This window comes from Ictidomys tridecemlineatus, chromosome 11 (assembly GCF_052094955.1).
Source record: "Ictidomys tridecemlineatus isolate mIctTri1 chromosome 11, mIctTri1.hap1, whole genome shotgun sequence".
Taxonomy (NCBI): Eukaryota; Metazoa; Chordata; class Mammalia; order Rodentia; family Sciuridae; genus Ictidomys; species Ictidomys tridecemlineatus.
Window position 1 is genome coordinate 22,674,202 of NC_135487.1, and position 27,120 is coordinate 22,701,321.

At 40.8% G+C, this 27,120-nt stretch overlaps 1 protein-coding gene across 2 annotated transcripts; it reads right to left on the reverse strand.

The window, feature by feature from the left end:
* Positions 1-1,148: 1,148 nt before the first annotated feature.
* Ak2 (adenylate kinase 2) lies at positions 1,149-22,679 on the reverse strand. 2 transcript variants are annotated; one of them, XM_005317772.5, is made up of 7 exons: positions 22,512-22,679; positions 13,211-13,336; positions 11,144-11,254; positions 10,922-11,016; positions 5,819-5,891; positions 4,501-4,696; positions 1,149-2,215 (listed from the first exon to the last, which is right to left on the reverse strand). In XM_005317772.5, the coding sequence occupies exons 1-7, from the start codon at positions 22,602-22,604 to the stop codon at positions 2,211-2,213; spliced, it is 699 nt and encodes a 232-aa protein (XP_005317829.1). In that variant the 5' UTR covers positions 22,605-22,679; the 3' UTR covers positions 1,149-2,210. The 2 variants fall into 2 exon arrangements, with proteins under 2 accessions (XP_005317829.1, XP_005317828.1); XM_005317771.5 differs by lacking the exon at positions 1,149-2,215 and having other exon boundaries at positions 4,332-4,696.
* Between the last annotated feature and the right edge of the window lie 4,441 nt (positions 22,680-27,120).

Sequence of the window (27,120 nt, forward strand, 5' to 3'; positions counted from 1 at the left end):
TGTGCAGTCAAGTATGGAGAGTACCTGGCGTGACGTCAGTCCTCCAGGAGTGGTGGCAATTCTCATATCATTAAATCTTGATTTGCAACAAGGACACCAAGGCCCAAAGGAGTAAATGAAGAACAGCTTGCTCAGCCATCTTCATCTTATTCTTTTCAACCAATCTACGCTGCTTTGCAGGCTGCTTTGACAAACATTCCCTTCCAATTGGATACATGATGCCCAAAGAAAGGTTTTCACGGGGTGTTTAAATAGCTTGGGGAATGAAACGATCAGAGCAAACCAGTCATTCTGACACCTGAAAATGACTGCTGAGATGAGGAAGTGGAGGAGCAGACAAGGGAGGGGCTGCTCAGGAAGTAGGATTTAGTATGCTGGTGAGGACTCTGCTTCTCAGTAACAAGATGCCTGAAGAATGGCGGTGCTTCTAGACCAGCTCCCTCTGGTTCTGGGAACAGCAGTAATTTCTCGGAAACTTCACTGATGAAGGCAGCCTTCCAAAAGCATGAGAACTTCAGTTTGGACAAACCAGTTAAGCTCACTTTTGTTGAGGAGTAAATGGATTTAAAGTAGGACACACAAAGAAGCAACTGAGGGTGTTAAAAGCAGCAGCCTTAAAGGTAGACAAAGAACTGGCTTAGGATTAGAAGCAGCGGCTTTCTAGGCTGTGGACAGCTGTCCATTCAATAATTACACAGCCTGGCAGGAAGCAGGTATTTTTCTGTGTATGTTCTGATCCAACTAACAATTTTTCCAACGTCTGTTATATGTCAGGCACCCAGCCAAAGCTTCTCCTTATAAACTTCATTTAGTACCAGTGCCTCAGAAAATGCATTACTGGCCTTTTTCAGATGAGGAAGCAGGAAAAGAGAGGAAACCAACATTGGGATCTGTTCTTGGTTTCCTGAACTTCAAGCATAGTGATATCTCTACTAGATCAAGCTGCCTAGTCTCAGGGATCAAGAAAAGGCCTAAGAGTTGATAGTTAAGAGGGTCTGCAGGTGCATCTTAGGACCACATACTTAGACATTCCTGCTACAAGGCTGCTAGTGACCATGAGAAAGTTTCTAGGCCAGGTACAGAATTCAACATCATTTTTCTAGCCCAGGTTCCCTTAGGGGAGGGGGGAAAAAAGCCACAACAGGGGATACAAATTTTTAACATACTTTATTGACTTAGGGTCAAACAAGGCAGCATTTGGTCAATTAAGAAAGGCACCTCATTGAAGACAATACATCACAGTGCTGTCGAGTGTCCCACTCACAGGATATGAGGATGGAAAGGGTAATCTTTGGATGATATAGCTTAGGACACTTGTTCATTTTATTATTTTTATTTACTTATTTTTCATGGTGCTGGGGACTAAACTCTGGGCCTTGTGCAAGCCAGGCAAGCATTATACGACTGAGCTACATCCCCAGCCCTTGCTCATTTATTAAAAAGGGTCCTTTCACACACCACAGATGAAAGAAGGCATAAGATTGTGGCATGTGCTGGGTGATTGCTGAGACTGTGAGCTTAGCCATGAGAGTGGTGAATCAGGGGAAGGGAAAGAGACCCACCTCCCCTTTTTTCCCCAACACTAGAAAACTTGATTTGTGGAGCCCCACCTCCAACGATACACCCCTTATATCTTTTAGGTGTGGAGATGATCTTTTTTTTAAAATTGATGCTGGGGATTGAACCAGGTCCTTGCATATGCTAGGCAAGTGCTCTATTGCTGAGGTACATCCCTAGCCTATAGAGATGATTTTTTGATCTTATGGTGTGGGGCACCAGTGTTAACAATCAAACACTCTCTCTTCTAAGCTACAGAACACACAGGACCACAGTTTGATTTCCTGCATTCTTGGCCTGGCACCCCATGAGGTTCTGATATAAAAGCTGAGGTCTAAGAACACTGGCTTTAAAATATATTGTCACCAGTTCAGAGTAAATGAAAACTCGATTGCTTAGAAATAATACTGTACCACCCTATTTGTATCCACACCCTCAATCACAGTATTTTTTTTTTAAATTAATTGTTTATATTTTTAAAACTCCCACCTACATGTAAAAAAACCCCCACTCACTACAACACTGCTGGTCTTCCAAATAGTCTTTCCCTCTCCATGCTTCCCCTGACACCCTTCCCCTCTGCCCAGCACCAAAGAGCAGGGATCATGCCGCGGGGTGATGAGCAGTGGTGCAGTCTCGCCTGGCCTTCTTTACTAGGCTGAAATAGAAAGGAAACAAGAGAGAACAAAATGGATTTTTAAAAACCAAGTAAATGTCAGAAAAGGTTGGCATGCACGCCCCAGCAATCAAATGCATTAAACACTGGACATTTTTCTGCCATGAAAGCTCTCATGCCTGCTGAGGTTAAGATTTTTTAATTAAATGAAGCGAAAATATAATCATAACCACCTCAGAAAGGTATATTATCTCCTGTGATCATTTAGTTTTCACCTGCAATTTAAATGTCACTTGCACACGTGTGTGCATGTGTGCACATGTAAATGTTGTGGACAGATGTCAAATATTTAAGAAAGGAACACACACATTCAGTTAGCAAACATTCAAGAACCCCGACTCTGAGACCAAATGCCTGAAACTATCCTTGGTCAAACATGAGTCAATTCCAAGATTCATGAGTTCACCCTCATTCAGAGAAGGATGTCAGACTCTTGGCAGGCATAGCTGATAGTTTTAGTTTCATTCTTCTTTCTTGTCCATTCCCAGAAGCCATGTGCTTCCCAGAAACACCCAAAACCAGACTGGGTTTCCATTAAGAGGGCAGAGTTAGATTAGAAGCAGGGGAGCAAAGGTAGGGCAGAGGCAGCACTCACTCACTTGGCTAGGCGAAGAGGAAAACAAGGTGGCCACACATCCATGCCCAGTTTCCACGTGGGCAGAGATCAAGCCCTCCAGAAGTCTCACAGACAGTAGGACAGCTCAGGTCAGATAGGGACTGGGCACTTTATAGTCCACTGCAACGAGTCAGCAGCAGATTATGCTGAGGCAGGCAGAATTACTTACTGAATGTACCACTGACTTTCTAATGGTTTTTCCAGAGGCTGCAGGTTTTGTGGTCTCTTCACAGGAACCCATTAATTCATCTGTTTGCCACAATCAAACCAGAGACCAAAAGGCACAGCATGGACCCTAGGAAATGCTTAATAGCAGGGAAGCCAATGTTATAAACAAAAACTTTGTGACTGTCATAGGTGATCTTATTTTGGGGTGATTTTTTTTTCTTGGGTTCCGTAGCTATTACCATCATGAAATAAAGGGTGAAAAAGACTGGATGGGAGGGAGAGGTTTGGGTTTATAAAGGACACATTTGATTTGGGTTTTATATCCTAGAGAGGGACTGGGTTTGAATAAATTCTGACCAAAATGAATAAAAGAACAGATCACCCCCCAAATCACTATTTTGTTAATACTTGGAAACAAAGGCAAACATTAAAAACAAAGCAAAAAAACCTATCCTGGTCTCTCTTTGGGGAAGTAGATTTGGCTGCTCTCAGTTGTCCAGTCTGGATGTTCAGAAGACAATCTGAATTCCAAAGGACCTTTTACCTGGTTTAATTCTTTGAAACAATTCAGTTTTCAAACCCAAGTCCCAAAGGATCCATACCTTATAGCAGCACCATGATACAGATCACAAAAATATTTCAACCTGGCTTGGCTCTCTGTATAGTGATAACTTCTCCCAGTAAATTCTGGAATTTGCAATATAAGTGCCTTTTATTTTCCCAATTTGGGGGGAAATTAATAATCCCTATCCAGCTGCTGACCCTTGTACCTTTTCATTGTAGACTGAAAAGTGGAATTCCCTGCTAACTCTCTACATCAGAAACTGTCTGACTTCATGTGACCTTGGATTTCTTATCAGCTGGGAAAAATACTATGAGGCTTTGGAACTGGGTACCTGACAGATACCTGGTATGGTTTATTTTGGTTAAAAAATAAAATCAAGAGTATGGCTAAAAAAGCTTGTCATCCCAGCAGCTCGGGAGACTGAGGCAGGAGGACTGTGAGTTCAAAGCCAGCCTCAGCAAAAGCAAGGTGCTAAGCAACTCAATAAAACCCTGTCTCTAAATAAAATATAAAATAGGGCTGGAAATGTGGCTCAGCGGTCAAGTGACCCTGAATTCAATCCCCAGTACCTCACCACTGCAAAAAAAAAAAAAAAAAAAAAAAAAAAACCAACAAAACCCACAAGAGTATGACTAAAGAAATAAATTGTTGGTAAAGCAACTGAGACCCAAACATAGAAAGTAGGAGTGACCACATACTGATAACACACACAGACACACAGATGAGATGAGAGTTGCCTACACACCAGGTACATCAAGCAAGTGCTTTTTAATCAGTAAATCAAGAGAGATTCTTCTAGCCTGAGGAAGGACGCTTCCCTTTGCCTGCCCTGCCATTCCTACCCACGCCCTTAACAGGGATAGGAAGAAGAAATTCCTTTCTGTAACCAACATTAGATAAACATAACCAAGTCTTTACATGTGGCTTTGGAGAAAGCTGCTAGGATGCTTGCAAATACGACATCAGGGGTCTGGGATGCATTGATGGCAGAGTGGATCCCCCGCTTCCTGTAGTACTCCACAAGTGGGGTGGTCTGGGAGTGGTAGGCTTCCAGGCGTATTTTCAAGGCCTTCTCATTATCATCTGATCGGCGGATCAAGGGTTCTCCAGTGATCTGAGAATAAGAAGGGGAATGAAAGGCTGGGGCTATTTGCAAGGTTTCTTTATCCATGTCAGATGTGAGATGAGACTATTCTGTCTAGGATGTTGTCTGATCCCATAGTTCATCAGAAACAAAGACAGATAATCTAGACCCTCTCTGGTAAAGAATTTTCCCACTCCCAGTAGCAGACTAGCAGGTCCAGAGAAGTCAGAGAACCCGTCAGAAACATGAGAAAAGGCCCTCAAGAGAGGACCTTTTTCTCATAGGTCTGTGCTTAGGCTATTCATTTTTCAAGATGAACACTTCTAGGGTGAGAAGCAAGAAAGATAGAGGCCCCTGAGACAAGAAGAATACATTGAAATTAGGGATGCATTAGTAATTATAATCCTAGTTGCTTTAGTATTTAGCATAAGTACCAAAGTGTCACCCATCAACATTCTAATAGTGTAAAGTGAAGTGAGAAAGAACTCTGAATGGTAGAATTACCAGTTTTTCAAAATGTGCCTAAATTATGATGGCTTTGGAATTTGTATTTATAGAACTTGGATGACCTGATGAACTTATCTGATATGACAAAAATAAACCCAGGAAATTCTCACTGTTGCCTGCATGCAACAGATCACATGCACTCCTTATTGCAAACGATCTAGTGACCATGTATGACCGTGTATGAAACTCTAGGGTACAGCAGAGCAGTCACTAGGATATTGTGAAGCAGAACTGATCAGTATACTTCTCTTCGGTATTACCCACCCACCCCCTAGTTCTGGGCTTCTCTGAAACCTTTTTCTGATTAGTGGACCACTTATGGTCATATCATATCAGAACAGGGTTACTTGGGACAGAAGATATTATAAGGCACTGGGAAACAGCTGGCACTAGCAGTTGCTTTGAGGTCAAGCAATAAACTACCCAGAGAGACACTATACAGATTTGTCACAAGCCATCTGATTTATTAACAGTGCTATTTTTCATGGTTAAGTTAGTAATATTGAAAAAATGGAAGATGGAAAGAACAAAGGGGAGAGAGAGAGAGAGAGAGAGAGGGAGAGAGAGACAGAGACACACACACAGAGGGAGCAAAAAATGAAGGGAGAAAGAAGAAAGAACATTTCCTGTCCTGAGTTTACGTACATCATCTTTCATGGGTTGCTTTGGGGGATTGAACTCCTCATGGTAGGACCGGCCACTTCTGGGGTGAATCAGCCTGAAAGACAGCAAATGTACATGAATCAGGTTGCCAGAAAGTAGCCTTTGCACCCCAAAAGTCTCCTGAATGAGCAAGAAAGACAGAGAAGCTGGATGTAAAGCCTTTAACCCAACAGAAAACCCAGTTAAAGGTAACTATTGATTTGGAAAATAACGACTTATGCAAAGGCAGAGTGGGTGTATTTTCTATTTTGACCAAACACAATGAGTGTTTAAAGAGGCAAGCTGCTAACATAACTACTTAACTCAGGACTTGAAAGGAGGAGTTCTGGTGTTGATCTCACATAGTCATCTATTCTATTCACTAGTTCATTCAATGAACATTAATAGTGTCTCGTCCAATTCAGGCCTTAAGTTGAAGCCTCAGACTAGTTGGAAGCAATGAGTTGAGATTTCTGTTCATAAGCAGTGCTTAGTCAGGGAAAAAACTGTGGAACATATAACTCACGATCCTCCTGCCTCAACAGGAGGAACAGCCACTGCACCTGGATTAATGCCATTTTCCAAACCAGTTTGGTTACAATACCAAACAGCTGCTAATAGAAAAAAAAAAAAAATTCCATGCACAAGAATACCACGAGATAATGCAGCACACCTTTACAATCACATAGATAAAGCACAGCCTAACCATTACAGGGCAATATTCAGGACAAATGATATATTAAAAAAGTCACCAAGTGGTACAGTGGTTTGTTCCTATAATATCAGCTGCTTGAGAGGCTAAAGGAGAAAGGAAACTTGAGCCCAGAGGTTTGAGTCCTGTCTATGATCAGACAAAACAATGTTTTGTTTTAAAACAAAAACATGTCACAAAATAGCCCAAGAAAAGGTATTTATTTGGTAAGGACTATAGCTAGTACCTGCATCTATGCTGAACCCCTTAGGCAACAAGCCCATGTTCCTGTCCAGGAATATCTACACAAAAGCCTAGAAACCGAGGTAGAGAGGAAGGCAGCTCAAATTTTGCTCAGCAGCCAGGGTTTGCTTAAATTGTATGCTTTCCTAATTCTCTGCTTATCAAGAATTTGCTTATTTAAGTGATGGCTGCTCTCCTTATGAAGATCTGTTAGATCAGAGTTTCCCAACACTTTCCACATCTTGGCATACACAGAAATAATATTTGTACAACACTCAGGGGGCTTGCTCCTTGGGAGCAATGGGCACCCCAAGCCCATCCAGTTGCTCTGATGGCTGAGGGGATTAATAATCTTAGCACATCAGTTGGGAAATTCTACTAATTCTGTTTATATTACTGAAATCATACATTAACAGCATGTGGTACTACACTATTTTAATCTCAGCATATCTGAAAGGGTAGGGAGAGATGATTCATTTATGGCATAAGGTGATATTAGGTCAATGGAAGGAGAAAAGGGGACAGGAGAGAACTGTGACTGCAACATGTACAGTGAGATTGGCCTCTCCATTATTTGAGTCCCTAGAAGAGGTCCTTTGATTCATCTATTCAGAAATGGCATCTGTTGGGAGGCCCAAGGAGAGGGACAGCACAGGCTGCTGGGCTCAGCTGCCATGTCTATGGGAAAGGCTAGGGGCACGAGATGTGGCCCAGTGGTATTCTTCACCTATAAGACACATGGCACATAGCAGCCATGTTGCAACAAATACAACTCTCTCCTTTCCTCATCTCTATACTACCATTTGTGAATTCCCAGATTCCCTCACACACAACATGCTCTTTCCCCATCCACAAACATATTTTTTTTTTTGCATACTCGGCAAGCATTCTACCACAAACATGATTTTAAAGAGAAATTCAAAGCTCATTTTCCAGAAGGTAAATGAAAGAAAGCAAGCCCAGTCTCCAGGTTCTCTCTCTTTTTTTTTTTTAAGAGAGTGAATTTTAATATTTATTTTTTAGTTATTGGCAGACACAACATCTTTGTTTGTATGTGGTGCTGAGGATCGAACCTGGGCTGCATGCATGCCAGGCGAACGCGCTACCACTTGAGCCACATCCCCAGCCCCTCCAGGTTCTCAAAATGGGATTAGTGTCAAGTATCAACAAAAACAGTCACTGGGCTGGCCTGAATATAGAGGCAAAAATGAGAAGCAACCAAGGCTGGAATTCTACAGACACTGTTTATTTTTATTTATTTATTTTTGGTACTGGGGATTGAACCCAGGAGTACTTTATCATTGAGCTATATCTCTGTCCCTTTTTATTTTGAGACAGTCTATTGCTAAGTTACTTAGGGCCCAAGTTACTGAGGTTGGCCTCGAACTTGCATCCTCCTGCCTCATCTCCCAAATTGCTGGGATTACGGGTGTGAACCACCGCATTTGGCATCAGCTCTTTTTATTAGCACTAGACATTAGGATAATGACACCAGAGAGCCAACTGGTAAGATAATTAGAATACTAGAAAACCAATACTGAGTAGGTAAAAAATAAAAACTATCACATTCAAGATAGTAAATTATCATAAATGAGGTTATAACTAATTCAGAAATCTATTATAGTGAGGTCCTTATCGCCTCAGACTTAAACAGGGGCTACATTGAACGGTCTACTATCTGCCTCCCTTCCTTCATCAGTGCAGTATTCTAGGAAGCAGAAAGCAGGTTTCTGGTGCTGGTTCTGCCACAAATCTACTCAGTGAATTTTGAAAAACATCTTTACTAGTCTGGCATGCCCTGTGAGGGAATGGGTCCTCTTCTTTGAGTGAGGAAGTCACCCTAAACCACTCATTTCCAAAAAGAGGGGCCGAGTTTTCCCCTTCCACCCTTTATTGTAATACTGCAGCTAGTTCTTTAGAATGTCTGCTCCCTCCATCCCCACCCACCTAGCTGCAGGCCTCCTTCATTTCATGTGGCTTATGTGCAAGCTCCAAGATGGGGTATTTATCTTGTTGCTATTCTTCTTCAATTTACCTTGTATGCTAACACCAAGGTAATGTTCTTAGAATGCACCTTTTGCCCCAACATCAAGTGGCTTGAGAACATCCCATGACTCCTGAACTCTTTGTCAAGTCCACCCTGTTCAATCTGGTAGACCTCCCATCAAACTTCCATCTTCTCTTTCCAAAAGCACTTACTTTGCCCCCCATTTCCAGAGTACTCCTCCAACTATGGAGCAGACAAGTCTGCTACTAGTCATAGGTAGAATTCCTCTCCAATGCATACTCAATCCTGCTTCTATTCCCTTCTTAGAAGTCTGACTCACTGAATTCTCTTCATCCAGAAAGGCTGAACTGATATCATACCTCTAGGCAGCTTCTCTCCCTGTCTCCAGACTGTTCTTGAACCTCCTATTGTACTAAATTACTGAATAGCCCAGATTTCAAATATATGACTCTTTGAGGTCAGAGATGGGCATCACTACACTGTTCCTCCTGTAGAGCCTCTCCTGGTCCTCCACCAGCAGGGTTAATAACTATGCTATGTAGAAAGCAGGTACTTAGGAAGCTGAACCCATTGAGTCAAAGGTCCCCAGTGTCACCTGGTTCTGTTTACATCTGCTTTGCACCTCAGGGACTCCAGGCCTAGTGATGTTTCTAACCGTCAATCCTATTGCTTGTTGGCCTGCATGAACTTTGTCTACTCTGTACCCAACAGGGATCCAAAGAAACAAAAAAGTCCCTGCAATGAAGGAGCCTATGGAACAGCTGAAAACATGAAACTTGGACATTTGAAAAGAAAATTAATATAAGGTAGATCTGACTAATTCCTACAGCCTTCTAGGAAAACATTTCTCCTATCACTTTGCCATCTATTTATATGTCTGTCTTTCTCTTTGAAGGTATGGATGATAGATACATAAAATATATTCAACCTCAGAAAATCAAAATAGTCTAAAACAAGAACACATTTTCTTCCTAATTAAAAATTTACATGTCATATAATGATCACACTTAACAATTTAACAGTGGCTAATCAAAAGGAACACAAATGTACAGCAATAAGGGAATACTTAAGTAAGGAATGTTCTACCTACTACATGAAATTTCAAGTGACAATTAAAAATAATGATCATAGGGGCTGGGATTGTGGCTCAGCGGTAGGGCACTCGCCTAGCACGGGTGGGACCCGGGTTCGATCCTCAGCACCACATAAAAATAAAGACATTGTGTTGTATCCATCTATACGTAAAAAATAAATGTTTTTTTTTTTTTTAAAATAATGATCATAGATATCTGCATAGATCATAGTGCAATGACCACTTTCCTGAGACTTCATTAAACTGAGAAAGATAAAAAAAGGTATAGCCCATATTCAAGAGAAGAACAGAGGGTCCTTTTTTTTTTTTTGGTAGCAGGGATTGAACTCAGGGACACTTGAATACTGAGCCACATCTCCAGCCCTATTTTATATTTTATTTAGAGGAAACGTCTCACTGGGTTGCTTAGTGCCTCGTTGAGCTATTTAGGGCCTTGCTAAGATGCTAAGGCTGGCTTTAAACTTGCCATCCTCCTGCCTCAGCCTACTGAGCCATTAGGATTACAGATGTGTGCCACAGCGCCCAGCTGGAGGGTCCATTCATGACTGAGAACTTCTAACATATTTCTGCACTATGAACAAATATTTCCTCTATTTTCTAAATTTTGTGTAGATGGTCATATTATTTTTTATAATTAATAAAAAGCCCACAGCAAACAATGAAACTCCACTGAAATCAGATTTAGAAAGCACTAAAATAGAGATACACCTGTAAGGAATTTCTTAAGCAAAGCTCTGAACTATGTACTTTGTTATCTAACATGCATCTGAATAGGACCTGAAGCAGGTATTATCAACCCTATACCACAGAAAAGGTAACAGCCTTAGAGAGAGGTTAAAAAAAGTGCCTAGGGTAAAAGATAAAAAGATAGGACTGAGATGCTGACTTTAAATCCCTTGCTCTTTTTCCTATATTATCAACTCATGTCACCACTTCAGTGGATGTGACCAATAAGATCAATCCTTGTTGAAATGGCACTAAGCTTCATGGGTGGGATTAGGTAAGAGCAATTCTCATAGTATGACAGATTTGAGGAAACATGAAAAGAAGAGACCTTCAAGGGACAAATACCTTCCAGTGATTCTCCGGATTAGCAGGGAGTCTGGAATGCGGAATTCAATCACAGAATCAAGCTTCTCTTTCCTCTTCTCCATGAGGTCATCAAGCTGTAAAAGAGTGTGACCCACCTAAGTTATCAGAGCTTGGTCAGACCCATCTCCTTCAAAGGGATTAAGAGATAAAGGGCCAGAGTTTGCTCTCAGGAAATGGTAACAGAAATAATAAACAACTCACCATTTCTGCCTGTCTCACAGTCCGAGGGAAGCCGTCCAGAAGAAAGCCATTTTTGCATGACGGGGTCTCCAAATTCTTCTCAATAAGCTCCACTACCATTTCATCACTCACCTGGAAGTAAAGAACAAAACAGCCTTGGGTTTAAATTTGTTAACTAGGTGACATTAGTCTATCTTTAGGGTCAAAAGTTTTTATTTGTTTCACTTAATTACTAAATGGCAAGTCCTCTTGACCCCAAAGAAGCAAAAATGAGAGCAAGTGGCTCCATTTGCAAGACCTGGTTTTGTCATTGTTCCTGTAGTTGCCATACATATTCTTTTCCCTTGAAATTCTCTTGTGTTCCAAAAATCTGGGTGAGGGAAGGGGATTTTATAGTCTGTCAGATCACCAGAACTCCATGTGGTAGGTCCTGAAGGCCTCTCTTGCTACTAGAGTCAAGAGTCCTAACCATCAGATAACAGCTTATCAACAACCAGCTGACTTCAAGGCACAAGTGAGGGTCTATGGCTAAGATATCATCCAAGAAAACCAGGAAAGAAAAGGGATTAGAATGCAGGTAGACACCAACTATTCCTGATTCACAATTTTGATTGGGCTAACAGTATAATGACTGAGATATGTGCTTGGTCACACATCTGGGCAATCCTGAATATAAGACAACAGAGAACTTCACTGAATTGGTAAGACTGGATCAGAAATATGGAACTGAAGGACCTGTACATTTCTGAACCTCTCTGAAACCCCAATAAGGACCCCTCTCAACTTTCAAAATCTGGTTCTTCTGCTGAGCCTTTATAGAAACAAAAGTTCCTACTGTGTGTTGCAGTGAAGGTTTCTCATTATGGTAGCTAATGGTCTTTTGTCAGGACTCGTTAGGAACTCGGGGACAAAGTATCAGCTCTATGACTAAGAGAAGGTTGGAGAGAAGCAATCCTATGGTCACATCCCAAATTTCTCAGTACAGAATTTTCTGCCAAGACCTTATGTCCAAAATAAAATATCTAGCTGCTGACTTGACTGAAAGCTTCATTAACATAAATGAAAAGCTAGAAAAGAAATGGTTAGGTGGGCAGAAATACTATGGGGTAACTCCAAGCCTAAAAGGAAGTCAGAGGTGAAAGCAAAACTCAGTACCTTCCCCAGCCAACATAATCAGACACAAAAATACCAGAGAACCAAGCACAAAATGACTTCTGAAGGTGATTTCTAGAGGTCAAGTTCTAGAATAACTCAGTTATAATTAAGCTCTGGCATTAATTAGAGATTTAGTATCTAATACATTGTATTTGTCCAATCAGGCCAACTGGTCTAAACTCAAGAGAAAATTCCATTATATTTCCCAAGTAGAATTATTTTTGTTCCAATTGCTAACTCCCTTGTTAGAGACAGAGAACACGGCCATGCAAGAGGTTAAAAAATATATCTGTGACTTTCTGAGTCTTCTTTTGAATACCCCTGAGTTCTGGCTTAGGGATGGCAGTTTCAGTCTTGGCCCTAAAATTTTAATATATTACAATAAAGCATTAGGCATAAAGGAACCTCAAGAATACTGTGAATAAGGGATGTAGCTCATTTGGCAAAGCATTTGCCTACCGTGGGCTGGGTTCAATCCTCAGCATCAAAAAAACCAAAACCAAAAAAAACCCAAAGAATATTGTAAATAAATTCAGAGTCACAAATTCAGAACATACGAAGTAATTTGCTATTCTAAAAATTTATATAATGTAATATAATAGAGAACAGGGCTGCCCTAAAGAACTTTCAGTGATGATGGAAATGTTCTGTGTCTTTGTTGCCTGGTGAATACCCAAAACATAGCTAGCACAGTTGAATTTTATTTATTTATTTATTGACTGAATGATTGTGGTGCTGGGGTTTGAACCCATGCCTTTGGGCATGCAAGGTAAGTATTCTACCAACTGAGCTATATCCCCAGGCCACACACAACTGAATTTTAAATTCATATAAAGAGCCACATGTGTTTGGTGGCTATTATATTTGGATAGTGTGGATCTAGACTCAGGAATATCAACTCACTAATCAACTCACTAATGCGACCAAACCTACCAGTTTCCCAGCATCCATAGTTGCTTTCAACTTTTTTCCCAATTCTGAGCCAGAAGCCACCATGGCCCTCAGCATATCTCCAGTGGCCAAATGGCAGACACAGAAGTTTTCTGCCAATTTGGGGGCCTGTGGAAGAAAGACAAAAAACAAGATACAGTTAACCCTGCAGGCCCTGGTATCAGATTGCCTGGGCATAAACCTGATCCTACCACTGTGTAAATTCAGTCAAGTTCCTGCTTTCTTACTTATAAAGAGATAAAAGCACCATATATCATATTCTAATGTAAACTACAGGATTATGAAAACAATTATACATGACAAACATGTAAACTACTATTATCACTACTTTCACTATTACAAATGGGAAGAACAAAATTATTAATACTTCACATACCTGCTGTGAAGCTTAAATAAGATCATGCATATAAACCATGTGGCATAGTACTAGGCACATAATGTGTATCTGCCCAAGAATGAAGGTGTTATTGTCATGTACTGTAACAACTGGGCCTGGAAGCTAAGGGCAGGGTGAAGAACACATTTGCTTCCCAGCAGGGGTTCCTCCCCTCCTGTCATGAGGTAGCTGCATCACCTTGGTCAAATCACTTAACTTCTCATAGACTTGGCTTCCTTATCTGTTTAACATGAAGGCAAAAAAGAGAGAGAGAAAAAAAGCTCCATGTCAGAAGGTATCTGTGAGGCTTATATTGATATAGAAGCAGAGCATATGGCAAACAGCACCCACATGGTAGCTCTGGATGCAGTATAGCATTGTGGTTAAAAGCATGGTCTTGAAAGTCAATCTGCCTGGGTTTCAGACTCCAGGTCCACCAATCACTACATTCATGTGACTTGAGAAGTTACTTCACCTTTCTAGGTTTCAAATTTCCTCTAAGTGAAATGGAGATGGTAATATTACTTATCACTGAGTTGATAAGAAGATTCTGTAGAATTCTGTATATGCAGGCCTGGCACATAGTAAGTCCTCAGCGAGCATAACCCCTGCCCTAGATCTATATTCACTCTTAGACTCTTGTCTTCAAAGATTTAATAGTTTGGTGGGCTATAAATTGGAACAGAATTAGAACATGAAAAGATCTCAGACAGGGGGCATTTTTCCACTAAGCTCTTTGTAGTGGCAAAAAAGAATTCAGAATTCACACAGAACTGAATTGGATCAAAGAACTTAATACTTAGCTTTCTGGTTCAGTTGTTTTAGGAAGTTAAGTAGTTTGGAAACTTGTTCAAAACCAGTTTGTTCTCTGAGATTTCTTGGGTGCACACAACCAAAGTAAATGGAGCTCAATGCAGGAAATTCTGGTTTTTGATTCATGGACTGATTCAATTGGAGCAAAGAAATTACTTTATAATGAAATGGAACCAATATGAGAAAGCATTAAAAACTTTGCACTTTGGGAAAATAGTGAAAGTGAGAATCGGCTGGCAGTGGAAAACCAAGCTGGCACTGTGGTCATACATTCAATCTCTCCTTGGTTGTTGAAATTAACTTGGGTGAATCATTTGGAGGTCAGGCTTGCTCATGGGAAAAAGGTAACCAAAACACTACTGAGAAAAGCTGTTAGCACAGAACCTAATTGTTCTATCATCCTTCCCAAACTGTGAGGCTCTTCTACACTGTTCTAGGTAATTGGATTCTACAGCTGTATGAAGAACTCACACTAATTAAGGAAGATGAGGCATGGTGAAAGACTACTTCTTGTTGGCTGTATGGGAGTTCATGCAAAGAACATGGATGGGCTTGAAGCCTAATGAAGTAACTATTGTAGTCCCATCATACTTCAAATTTATGCTTTAGTTTTTCAGACTACAAACTGCCTGGAGGGGTACTATTTACATGCAGATTATGATTCCAAAAGTCCAGCGCTGAGCAAGTGCTTAGCAAGTGCTTAATTTTAAACCAGCTTCTAGGCCTGGATGGGTGGCTGGCCACTGGGCCACACTGTGAAGAGGAGGAGCCTAGAATTCACACAATCACACTCTGCAGTTGGCCAGACTATTTCTGAACCCAAGTACCATACTCATCACCTCTTTGAGGATCTTGTGGGCGGTGGAGAACTTTTTTGCGAGGAGTGGATGGGAATGGCTAAAACTACTAGAGGCAGCATGCTGGGGCGTAGTAGTTCTCAAACATCAGTATAGAAGGATCCTGACTTCTCCCAGTTCAACTTAGGATATTTTGGTTTTATCACAGTTTTCTTTTTGATACTGGAGATTGAGCCTGGGGCACTTTTCCACTAAGCTACATCCCAGTCCTTTTTATTTGGAGCTAAATTTCCTCAGCTGGCCTTGAATTTGTAATCTTCCTGCCTCAGTCTACCAAGAGACTGGGATTACAGGAGTGTGCTACAATGCCTGGCTTTTATATGGTTTTAAAGAGATATACATTCAGTTGAAGCTTTGAACTTTCATAGGCTAGCAAAACGTGGAATGACACTCTTCTGTGATGCTGGGCAAAGGCAATAGCCACTGGGTTTCAGACTCCAGTTCCCAGTTGGTCATAAGATCATGAGTGGAAACAGCTGATAATGTACAATATACTGTGTTGCTAAGCTATGTTTAGTAGATTATAAGTACTAAATGTATTTTCAACATACAATGGATCTTATCTGGAAGTAACCCTATCCTAAGTAGAGCACTATATCATTGTAATCACGTGAGGCACTTGCTTAAAGTATAAATGCTAGACCCACCCTTACAGTTACGATTGAGGGGTTCTCATGTAGAGCCTTGGGATTCTGATGCACACACAGTTTGTGACACTCTGGGGTAGTGGCAAGAGACTGAGTTTTGTATTGGTACACATCTGGATTGGAAACCAGGTTCTATCATTCACTCAAAATTACCATGGGGATTTAATGAGAGTACGTGTGCAAAATCATTCAGCATAGCCGGGCAAGGTGGTGCACATCTGTAATCCCAGTGACTTGGGAGACTCAGGCAGGAAGATGGCAGGTTCAAGTGCAGCCTCAGCAATTTAGCAAGGCCCTAAGCAACTTAGTGGGACCGTGTCTCAAAATAAAAAAGTAAAAATGACTGGGGAGGTAGCTCGGTGCTAAAACACCCTGGGTTCAATCTCCAGTACAAAGCAAAAGAATCATATCCTGCAATACTGCTGGATATACCACCCTCTCCCTACCACACAAACACACACACTTAGAAGCTTTCTGTATCTCAGTGCTAAGACATTAGTACTGAGACAAATATCTTAGTCTGACACTCAATGTCCTCCACAATCAATCCTACATTTGGCAAGCTCTTCAAACTTCCTTCTGAAAGTAATCTACATGTATGTCCTGCCTGGCACCACTCAGGCAAGTCGCTGTTATGTATGGTTCCCACACATAAAAAATAGGCTCTTCTCTACAAAGGAATGCCCTCTTCCTTTCCTCTACTGGTCTCAGCCATATCCTTCTCTACAGTAAAATTTTGCATCCATTTCTCCCAACAAAAAACCTTACCAATGACCTCTTCTTCCTCTGAAGAAAATGCCAAGCAATTTTCCAAGCATTAATTTACAATATTTAGTAAGCATAATACATAATAAACCCAAGAGGTATGAGCTATTTCTATCTGCTCTCTACAGAAGAAATTCAGAGGCTAGTTGTCTAGGATCACAAAACTAGTAAAAGCTGAGCTGGCAGCTGGCCCCATGACTGTAAAGGCCTAGCTCTTATCCACGACACTAAATGGCCTTAAAACAACTGAGTGTTAGTGTAGCATAGCTGTACATATGAGAGGGGCGCGTGTGTGTGCAACTACAAGATTTCACAGTGCTGGCAATGTTTTGTCTTGATAATGGGTGTAAGCTATACAAAACTGTGTTAACACTGTAAAATTCATCATTTTAAAAAGTATTTGCATCTTTCCCTATACATATTATACTTTCATGTAAAAGTTTTTTTTTTTTTTTTTTTTTTTAATTATAGAAACTGTGTTTAGATTTCAGCTCTGCCTCTTACTGGGGCTATCATCACTAACCTCACTGGTTGGGTAGGAGGATATACAGGAGGCCTCTGACAAATTATAGTTCTTGTTCTATTCCTGAACTAACTTGGCATTTGTCAGTGTTACTTATCTGATGCTTCCCATAGGGCAACTTCTACTAGCATGTATTTTTAAAATTCTATTTACTTATTTTTTTTTCTTTTATTCGGACATTATAGTTGTGTTCATTTTGACATTATACATGCATGGAATTTAACTTATTCCATTTCAGTCCCTGGTGACCTTCCCTCCTCTCCCCTCCCCACTATTCTTCTTCTACTCTTATTGTTCTACCTTCCACTCATTTATACATTTTATTTTTTTTAATTATTTAAAAAAATTTTTTTGTAGTTGTAGATGGACAGAATACCTATATTTGTTTATTTTTATGTGGTGCTGAGGATTGAACCCAGTGCCTCACTCATGCTAGGCAGGCAGATTGCCGCTGAGCTACAGCCCCAGCCCTCATTTATATATTCTAAATTGGTGCTTTATAAATAACTAGTGTGTACTTCTTGTATGCATATCCAAAATGATGACTGATGAAGAATCAGGCAGACATGAGTTCAAATCCTGCCTTTGCTACTTACTGTGTTTGTATCCTGCAGCAAGATATAGCCTTAGGGCCTCAATTTCTGTAAAAAAGGTATTAATAACGACAGAACATATCTTCTAGGGTTATAAAAATTAAATCAGATGAAGCATGCAAAACCTTTAGCTTGGGGTCTGTCACATAATGAGTAAAGGGTTACAACTATGCTATAATTATTACATTCTACTGAGTAGGAGAAAGCCTAACTTGGGGAAACAGACAGCAGCAGAAAGAGCTCTGGAATCATTCAGGCATAATCTCTACCAATTACTTGCTCCAGAGCCAAGGGAACAAGTCATTGAATTCTATTTCTCCAACTGTAACAGAGGGGATGTGAGTGTAGGTCTTAGAGTTGCTGTGAATTTAAATTCACTAGAGTAATTGAATAAACCTGAACTGGGAGATGGCAAGTGATTGCCTAAGTGTACTTGGCCTCCAATAACTGGCCAAAGCTGGACATATTGGGAAAACAAGGAGGGACTGGCAGAGGAAAAGAAAAGAAACACACTTATTTTTGGCCATACTGGAGGAACATCCAACTCTAGAAGGGAGACAGAAATAAAGTTATTTAAATAAAATAACAAACCCAAGTATTCCAGATGTTTTAAAACCTTTCACTGACAAAAAAATAGTTTTTAAATGGTTAACCATTTTAAATTGAGGAATTAAAAAAAAGATTTAAGTCATGCCAACATAAAATACCTAAAATAATAGATATAGCAGGAAGTAGTAATAGGAAAAAAACTTCTGAGAAGGCACTGGGCACTAATTCCAGGTTAGGGATTTTACACTAAAGGTGGCAAATATTTGTCAATAGGGGCCAGTCAGGCAATGTAAATAAGTGAAATGATTCTAATGTAAGGCAGCAAAGGGGACTGTGCAGGGGACAGGAGAGTACACTGACCATCCAAAATAACAATATTACTCAGTTGCAACAGATTACTGCTGTGCTGGAATGGAGGCCCATGGCTGCCAGACATTCTAATATTTTTTTAATTTTTAAAAATGTTTTTAGTTGTTGATGGACCTTTATTTTATTCATATAGGTTGCTAAGAATCAAACCCAGTGCCTCACATGTGCCAGGCAAGCGCTCTACCATTGAGCCACAGCTGCAGCGCCCCCCTTTTAAAAATAACTTTATTTTGTTTATTTATTTATTATTATTATTTAAATATCTTTATTTTTAAAAAATTTTTATGTGGTGCTGAGACTCGAACCCTCACGCCTGCCAGGCGAGTGCACTACCACTTGAGCCACATCCCCAGCCCTTATTATTATTTTTAATGTGGTGCTGAGGCTCGAATCTAGTACTTCACACATGTGAGGCAAGCACTCTACCACTGAGCCACAACCCCCAACTCTCTAATTTTTTTTTTTTAATATTTATTGTTTTAGTTTTCGGCAGACACAACATCTTTGTATGTGGTGCTAAGGATCTAACCCGGGGCGCACGCATGTCAGGCGAGTGCGCTACCGCTTGAGCCACATCCCCAGCCCAGCTCTCTAATTTTTTAAGATAAATTGAAGCTCTGAGTTTAAAGAGAAATTGAATTTAAAGAGAAATTTCCCAACTGAAATATTCCATAGTATGTATTATTTTGAAAGCTTACAATTAAAGAGAACAAATTAAGCATTATCTTACTTTTTCAATATGAACCATATTAATGGGTACAAATAAAGGAGGACAGAGATAGTTCAGCTAAGAAATGAAAAAGGAGTGATATAATTAGAACATCATCACTTTGCTATCCATAAGGAATTAATGGACATAGGCACTGAACAGCTATGGATGTGAATACCCAAAGACAAAAAAGTATCAAGTAGGTGCCTGCTAATGGAGAGCAGAGCATCACCTGTAGTAGCTGGGCCAATAAATTGATCCTAAATCTGATTAAGTATATGGGTTAAACTAAACATTTATAGGAAATAGGACAGAAGAAAATGTTAAATACACCATAGGAACACAATAAAAAATTTCAAAAATGAGCAATAATACTCCCAGGACAAACTAGTTTTCCGTACAAAAATGTAGGATTTAAAGAAAATAAAGAGCAAAAAATTAAAAGAGACTATCATATTTGTGAGACAAATGGAAATTTGAACATTAACTACTATTAAAATTGTTAATTTTTTAGGGGATATTGTATTCATATTTTTTCAAAAAAGAATTGATCTTTTAGAGATGTACGTTGAAATATTTACAAATGATAAATTATGATACCTGGGAGATGCTTTGTGAAGGGAGAGTGGGTGGGGAAGCAATGACCACCAGCTAATGGTTACGGGGACCCATTACACCATCCTGTCAACATAATAAAAAAGTATGGGTGTGAAGTATGTCTGCAGGTGAAATGTTGCTACAGACTGCCACTTGCTACCTTCCTTTGGTTTATTACCTTTTTAAATTTCCCAGTACTGGGCATTGAACCCAGGGTGCTTTACCATTGAGCTATATCCCCAGCCCTTTTTATTTTTGAACAGGGTCTCATTTAGTTGCTCAGGCTGGCCCTGAACTTGCAAATCTCCTAACTCAGCCTCCTGAGTAAACTGGGATTACAGGTGTGTCACCACACCCTGCTCAACTCTTTTTTAATTCCATGAAACTACAACCACCAGTATTTCTATGGTTCCCACAATGCAAAGGAAGCTGTACAGAGATTGTGATTTGTGTAAATCTTAATCCTTCCTCAAGTCTCAGTTCTAATACTCTCCACAAAGCCTTCTCTTCTACCATTCATCAACTACCATGGTCAACTTCTGCCATTCATCACCTACATTAATAAACAACTGTATTATTTTCCTCAAATGTCCTGAATTAGTCATCTTTTACACTGAAATACATTAGAGTCAGGGGGAGAGGAGATATGTTACTGAGATAAGGGAGTCAATATTCATGCAACACCTACAGTGTGCTAGGCTGTCCACTAGCTACATCTGGACACATTATAAATATATGAAGCATAATTGTTCAGCATCCTGGTGAATTTTTCATTTTTCAGGTGAGAAAACTAAGACTCTGAAGTTACACAGCTTGCTAGACTATAAAGCTCTTGTCTCAGCACTAGGATGGTTGTGCACTTCACAACTATTGAACCTACCAATTTCAATGTAAGTTAAGGAAAAGAGCCAAAAATGCATTTAAGCTACTGTTAGTACTGAGTCACTCACAGCAAAAATCTGCAAAGTCTAAGATTAAACATCTCTAGGCTACAGATTACCTAATAATTGAGGTGGTAACAGGAAGGAGATGTCAACATCATTGAGTACAAGGGGATTAGGTACTGGGTGGGGCCCCAAGAAGAATCAGCTCAGTTTATGGTGAGAAAAGGGAAAGTGGTCTTGGTCCTTCCTGACCCAGTTGGAAAGCAAAGTCATAGGAATGTTTTGAGCCTCTAGACCTCCCTTTCCCTCATCACCCACATTAATCTGTGTCATTCATCCATTTTTAGTAATCCTAATAAATGTCAAGTAATGTGCTGAGTGCCACAGGGGTCCCAAGAATGAGTGACATAGTCTGTTTGCCAAGTTTTTTTTTGTTGTTGTTGTTTTGTTTTTGTTTTTTGGTAAAGTGTCCCTGGTTGTTTTCAAACTAATGGCCAAAATGATCCTCTTGCCTGAGCTTCCCAAGTAGTTGGGACTATAGGCATGGCCACTAGGCCAGGCTTGCCAAAACTTTTAAACTTGGTCTGTGCTATGAAGAGTGGGCATAAAACAGTCCCCATTCACCTAGAAGCCCAGACTTTCAGAAATTCCCTCTTTAGTGTCTAATGATGGGCTGAAATCCAAGGCCCAGGGTCTGTGCTGTGGGGCAATGCTAAACCCTGGGCAGGAAGGGGAAATCAATAATCAGCTTCCAAAACCTAAATGAGATCATAAATCCCAACTCTGATCAATCGCCCCTTTATTTCCCAGATCTAGAGGGGGCTCAGATGCCAAGTGAGGCCCTGTAGTCTGTTAGGCCAAAAAGCCAACTTCAGACTCCAATCCCTTGGAGGCCCAAGTTTCCATAAAACCAATTTCACTAACTTGGGAAAGTCATTTGACTTTTCTGGGCCTGTTTTCCTATCTGTTGATTCATGAAGCTAAGTTTTTAAGTTCTCTCTCATCTAAAATCATTTAAGTTATCCTGAGCTGCTCAGCCTTCAGCTGTTCGGTGTTCACCCCCTCCCCCAACTCGTGGCTCACACCAATCATACCTCATTCTCTTAGTTGCACTCCTAATCACACACCAGCTCCCATTCTGCCTCACGTGTTGGAGATGCTCCTCTACCAGCAGTCGTTAATCATTATCAAAAAAGTTCTCCTACCCATAGTGCCTGGAACGTGACCCTAACTGGACAATTCACTTCCAACTCGCAAGGAATCTTGTCTTCGTTGAGTCTATAATTCAGAGTCCCAGGCTCACCCCAACCCTCAAAGCTGTACTCTAACCCACAAGGCATCCAACTACCCCGAGATCCTTTCCCCCCACACGACACGCCAATTCTGGATCCTTCAAGCACGCTAACCCTAACCCAAACTCCTCGATCTCCTATGTGGACCCTCCTTCTAAACACGCCACCAAAACCGGAGATCCTGGCCAGGGTCCCCCCAGGCCTCAGCCCACCGCCGGCTGCTGGGCGAGAAAAGGGCTTCCGGGTCTCCGGCCGCCCTGACCTTGGAGTTTGGCGGGCTCCGCTGCCCAGCCAGGTCCGGACGCTCACCTGCGTACCCTTGCCAGCCCCAGGTGGCCCCAGCAGTACAGCCCGGATGCCTTTAGGACACTCGGGTTCGGCTGCCGGCGCGTTGGGAGCCATGTCAGCCAAAGCCTCTCGCAGCCACCCGCCCGCACACCTCACAGGTCCAGTACTACCAGGCCAGTGAGCCACGCACGCCACGCACGCCCCGCTCGCGCTCACACTGGCCGGTCGCCACGTCCGTCAGACCTCTCTAGCCCGCCCCTGAGGACGACTGGCCCTTCAGTTTACCAATCGTGTGGCGACACTAATAACCGCTGCTTCTTATTGGGCATAATCGCTGGGGGAGTTGGGAAGAGGCGGGCCATCTTGTACTAAGTTGGGCGGGGCGCTCGTGGCGCTCGAGGCTGGTGTACGGAGTGGGCGGGAAAACGTGAAAGAAGACCAGAGCCAGGCTAGGGGTTCTAGTTCGGTATTTGACAGTTAATGACATCCGCTACTCCATTTTAGTCCTGTGAACTTGTTGGTGGGTCTATAAATGGGTAAAATCATTCTAAGAAAGTAAATCGACAGTATGCATCACGCACTCTTTGGTCCGGCAATTCCTCTTCCAGGAATTAAAAGGATAGTATCAAGGATATGGGTAAAGATTTGTGTAACAGATGCTGCCTCACTTAACAATAGCCCTAATAAATAAATAAGGCAGCAATTCAAATGTCCAACAATTCGAGATTGATTAAATAAATTGCAACAAATTTGTGTACTGGAATCTCTCCCATCGTATTTAATTATATGGGGAAAATAAATGTTCACCCAAATGATACAAAATTGCGATTACAGTAATCCCAATTTTATTTAACAGTTGCAAGGGGGGACCTCCAGTGTCATTTAGAGGAGCGTCTCCCTTTCTTTGCGCATTATTGTATTTCCCAAAAATACTATAATGAATTTTATTTAAACAGGTATTAATTTTATAAGAAAAAAACTTTTAAGTCAGGAAAAAAGATAGTTTCCCTTTTTTGTTGTTTGATTTTTCAAGAGAGACAACCCTCTCTTGGACAGAAATGATTTCTACAGTTTTTTGGTGTGTGAAAGTTTGATCCAGCCCCAAGGGCCCTTGAGATCTTTATTGACAGTGTGATTAGGAAACTGTTATGTTCCACCACGGATTTAGAGCAAATGTTTACTACATCTTAGTGGTGAATTTGCTCTCCTTTCAGCTATGGTCTTTTCTACTTTATCTCACAGAAGTTAAGGTTCATTTCTCATTTCCACACTGGAGGCACAGGGTTCCTACTTGATCTTATTGAATCTTCCCAGTGACCTTGAAAGTAGGAATTGTTATGCCCATTTTTCAGAAAGGAAACCTACATCTAGAGATATGCAGTAACCAGTTCAGAGTTTCATAGTAGCATTCTTACAATAAAGACTTTGACAATCTGGTGCCCCTCCTAGGAGCACAGTGCCTAAGGGGAACTAGCCCATTTTCTCTGGTGGAAGTGTCTATGTGGCCAAAATTCACTTCAATAAGACAAACTAAGGTGTGTGGTGAGCAGGGCACTAGGCAAAGTTTTAGGAACAGATTTCCCTTTCAACCAACAATGATTCTCACCAGGGATGGACCCCCAGGAGGGAAAGCAACTGAAACTACACATAAATACACAAAATGTAAGATTTATTCATTCAATTAAAAATGTTCTAGGCTTTGAGGCATAGTAAGGATATTGACATTCCAGGAGAAGGGAGTAGCTCATTCATTTAGTACATTTAATTTTAACTAATAACTTCTACTATTATTGTGTTCTATATGCCAAGTAGTGGGCTAAGCAATTTATGTGCATCATCTCATTTAATCTCACAGCCACCTGTGTATGGGGTAGCTACTTTATATCAGCATTTTTTTAAAATAGAGGAAATAAAGCCACAGAGACTTTAAATATTGTACCTTGCTCAGGGGTCAATGACTAGCCTGTGGCTGAGCAAAGATTTGAGCTCAGAGATCCAGCACTGCCAGGTAACAGACGTGGAGCTCACAGTCCAGCTGGATTCCATCTAGAGTGATGATAATGAAAGTCTTTGTGAAATAGAAAGCACTTGATGGATGAAGAGGCTTTGATTTTGGGGTGAGGGACATCTCTAACTGAGAGAACTCTCAGAGCAAACCCTCACAAACAGGATAGAGCAGGTGTGCTTGGATTTTATTCAATGGGCTGTGGGGAATGGGAAGGTTTCTTGGGTAGGACAATAAAGACCAGATTCACATTATTTAAAGATTAGTTACAGGACAGACTTGAGAGAAAAGAGTTGGCTATAAGGCAATTTAAAAGGTATTTCTGTTAATATTTTGTGGTAGGCAGAAATAGCAGTCCTTCAAAGAATTCCACATCCAAATCACCGGAACCTATGACCATGTTACCTTACATGGCAAAAGGGACTTTGCAGATGTGATTAAGTTAAGGATTTTGAGATGGAGAGATTATCCTGGATTATCCGGGTGGGCCCAATATAATCACGAAGGTCCTCATAAGGGAAGGAGGGAGGCAGGAGAGTCAGAGAAGGGTCGGTGATGACACAAGCAGAGCTCAGAGTGATATGATTGCTGGCTGTGGAATGGGCAGTCACAAGTCAAGGAATGAAACTGGAGAAGAAAGGAAGTGGATTCTCCACTAGACACCTGAGGAAATGTGACCCTGCTCACACCTGACTTCCAATAAGATCCATCGGAAACTTCTGATCTCCAAAACTGTAATATCATGAAAAAATTGTCTTCTAAAAGCCACTAAATTTGTGATGTTTCACTAGAGCAGCAGTAGGAAACTAATATAAGTTCTTTGGGTACAAGTAATAGAAAACAGATTCTGGCTACATTCAGCAAAAAAGGGAATTCATTGGGAAGATGTAGCTGTACAACTGTAAGCCTCAGGAATGATAATTACCAGGGCTACTTTGGGTAATCTAGATATCAGGAATAAAAGTGAGCAGCACTGAAGAAACATCTAGTCCCAACCCCAGCTTTTTCCATGTGAGAGTAGATAATCTTCTTCCCTTGCTTCCTCCCTCCTTCCCTTCCTTCCTCCCTTTCTTTCTTCCTGCAATACTGGAGATGGAACCCAGGAATGTTCTACCACTGACATACATTAATTAATTTTTAGATAAGGTCTCAATAAGTTGCCTGCACTTGAACTTGTGACTGCCTTGAACTTGTGACTTTCCTGCCTTAGCCTCCTGAGACACTGGGATGATTGGCATGCACCACCTACCCAGCTGGGACCTCCTTTAGAGTAACACTTTAGCCTCTTCCCTTCATCTACCTGTTATTCCCCAGAGGAGGAGGAATGATTGATATATATATATATATATATATATATATATATATATATATGAATGATATATAATTAATTAATATCTGATTAGTGAGTTTTGGAAGAATGACTTGAGCTCAACTCAGTTTTTTCTTTTTCCCTTTTAGATCTTTCTTTCCACAATAACTACAGGGTTTTTGCTCTCTTGCATGTTCAAAATTTCTCAGGGCCTAGACCTTACACAAAAGACTGAATTTTTTTCTTTTTCTTTTTTTAAAATGAGATAGGGTCTCACTCTGTTGTCCAGGCTATCCTTGAACTCTGGGGCTTCAGGGATCTTCCTGCCTCAGTCTCCTCAGTAGCTGAGACTATAGATATACATCACTAAGACTGCCTAAGTCTATGGTTTTCTAGCACTACCTGGGACTGGGTGAGGAAGTTTAATTTTTGTGTCCACTATTAGTCAGCCCACTTGTCTACTGGTAAAGACACATCTCTAAACAGCTTTGTCAGAAATAAAAGTAATATTCTGATCTCCCTCTGCCTCACCTCTGTGACTACCCCTTCATTTGGTTCTAAACTTGATGAAGTCACCCTCAAAATGCAATGAAGAATTTCTTGTGAGTCATTTCTCATTTTCTATATTTGTATATTCTATTCAAGAGTCAAATTTCTGGAGTTGGGAATGTAGCTGAACAATAGAGCTATTGCCTATCAGGCCAGGCCCTGCGTTCAATCCTGGGTACCCAAACAAAACAAAATCAAATTTGTTTTAGATTTGTTTATTCCTTGGTGAAAGCCAAAAGGGACCTTGACTGACACTTCCCTCAAGACTGCAGGGAATAGGAGAAGTAGTTCCCCCAGTGTAAATGGTGTCAGTTTCCAAAATCAGAAGAAAGGACTATTGGGTAGGCAGAAATAACAGATGTCCTCTACAGGGAGCTATTGCAAAGGTCTAGGAGAAAGATAATGAGGGCCTAGCCTATGGACATACAATGAATGGGACAGACCAGATGGTGATAAGAATGTCTGAATTTGGAGCTAGGTGACTGGTGGGATGATGGTGCCATTGATATTCATTTCTTTCATTCATTAATTGATTAATTCAAAATACTTCTAAGGAATATTTATTTTGTGCTCAGTATTGTGCTTAGTGCCAAGGATCCAGTGGTTAGTAAAAGGGAGGGCATTCATCCTTAGAGAACTTGCACTCAAGTGGGGAAAAATACAAATAAAACATTGTTGGATGCAATATTGGGGAAAGAACAGGTTTCAGAGAGAACACGGTGCAGGGCCTCTAACTCAGATTTGAGGGAAATTTAATATAAGTGAGA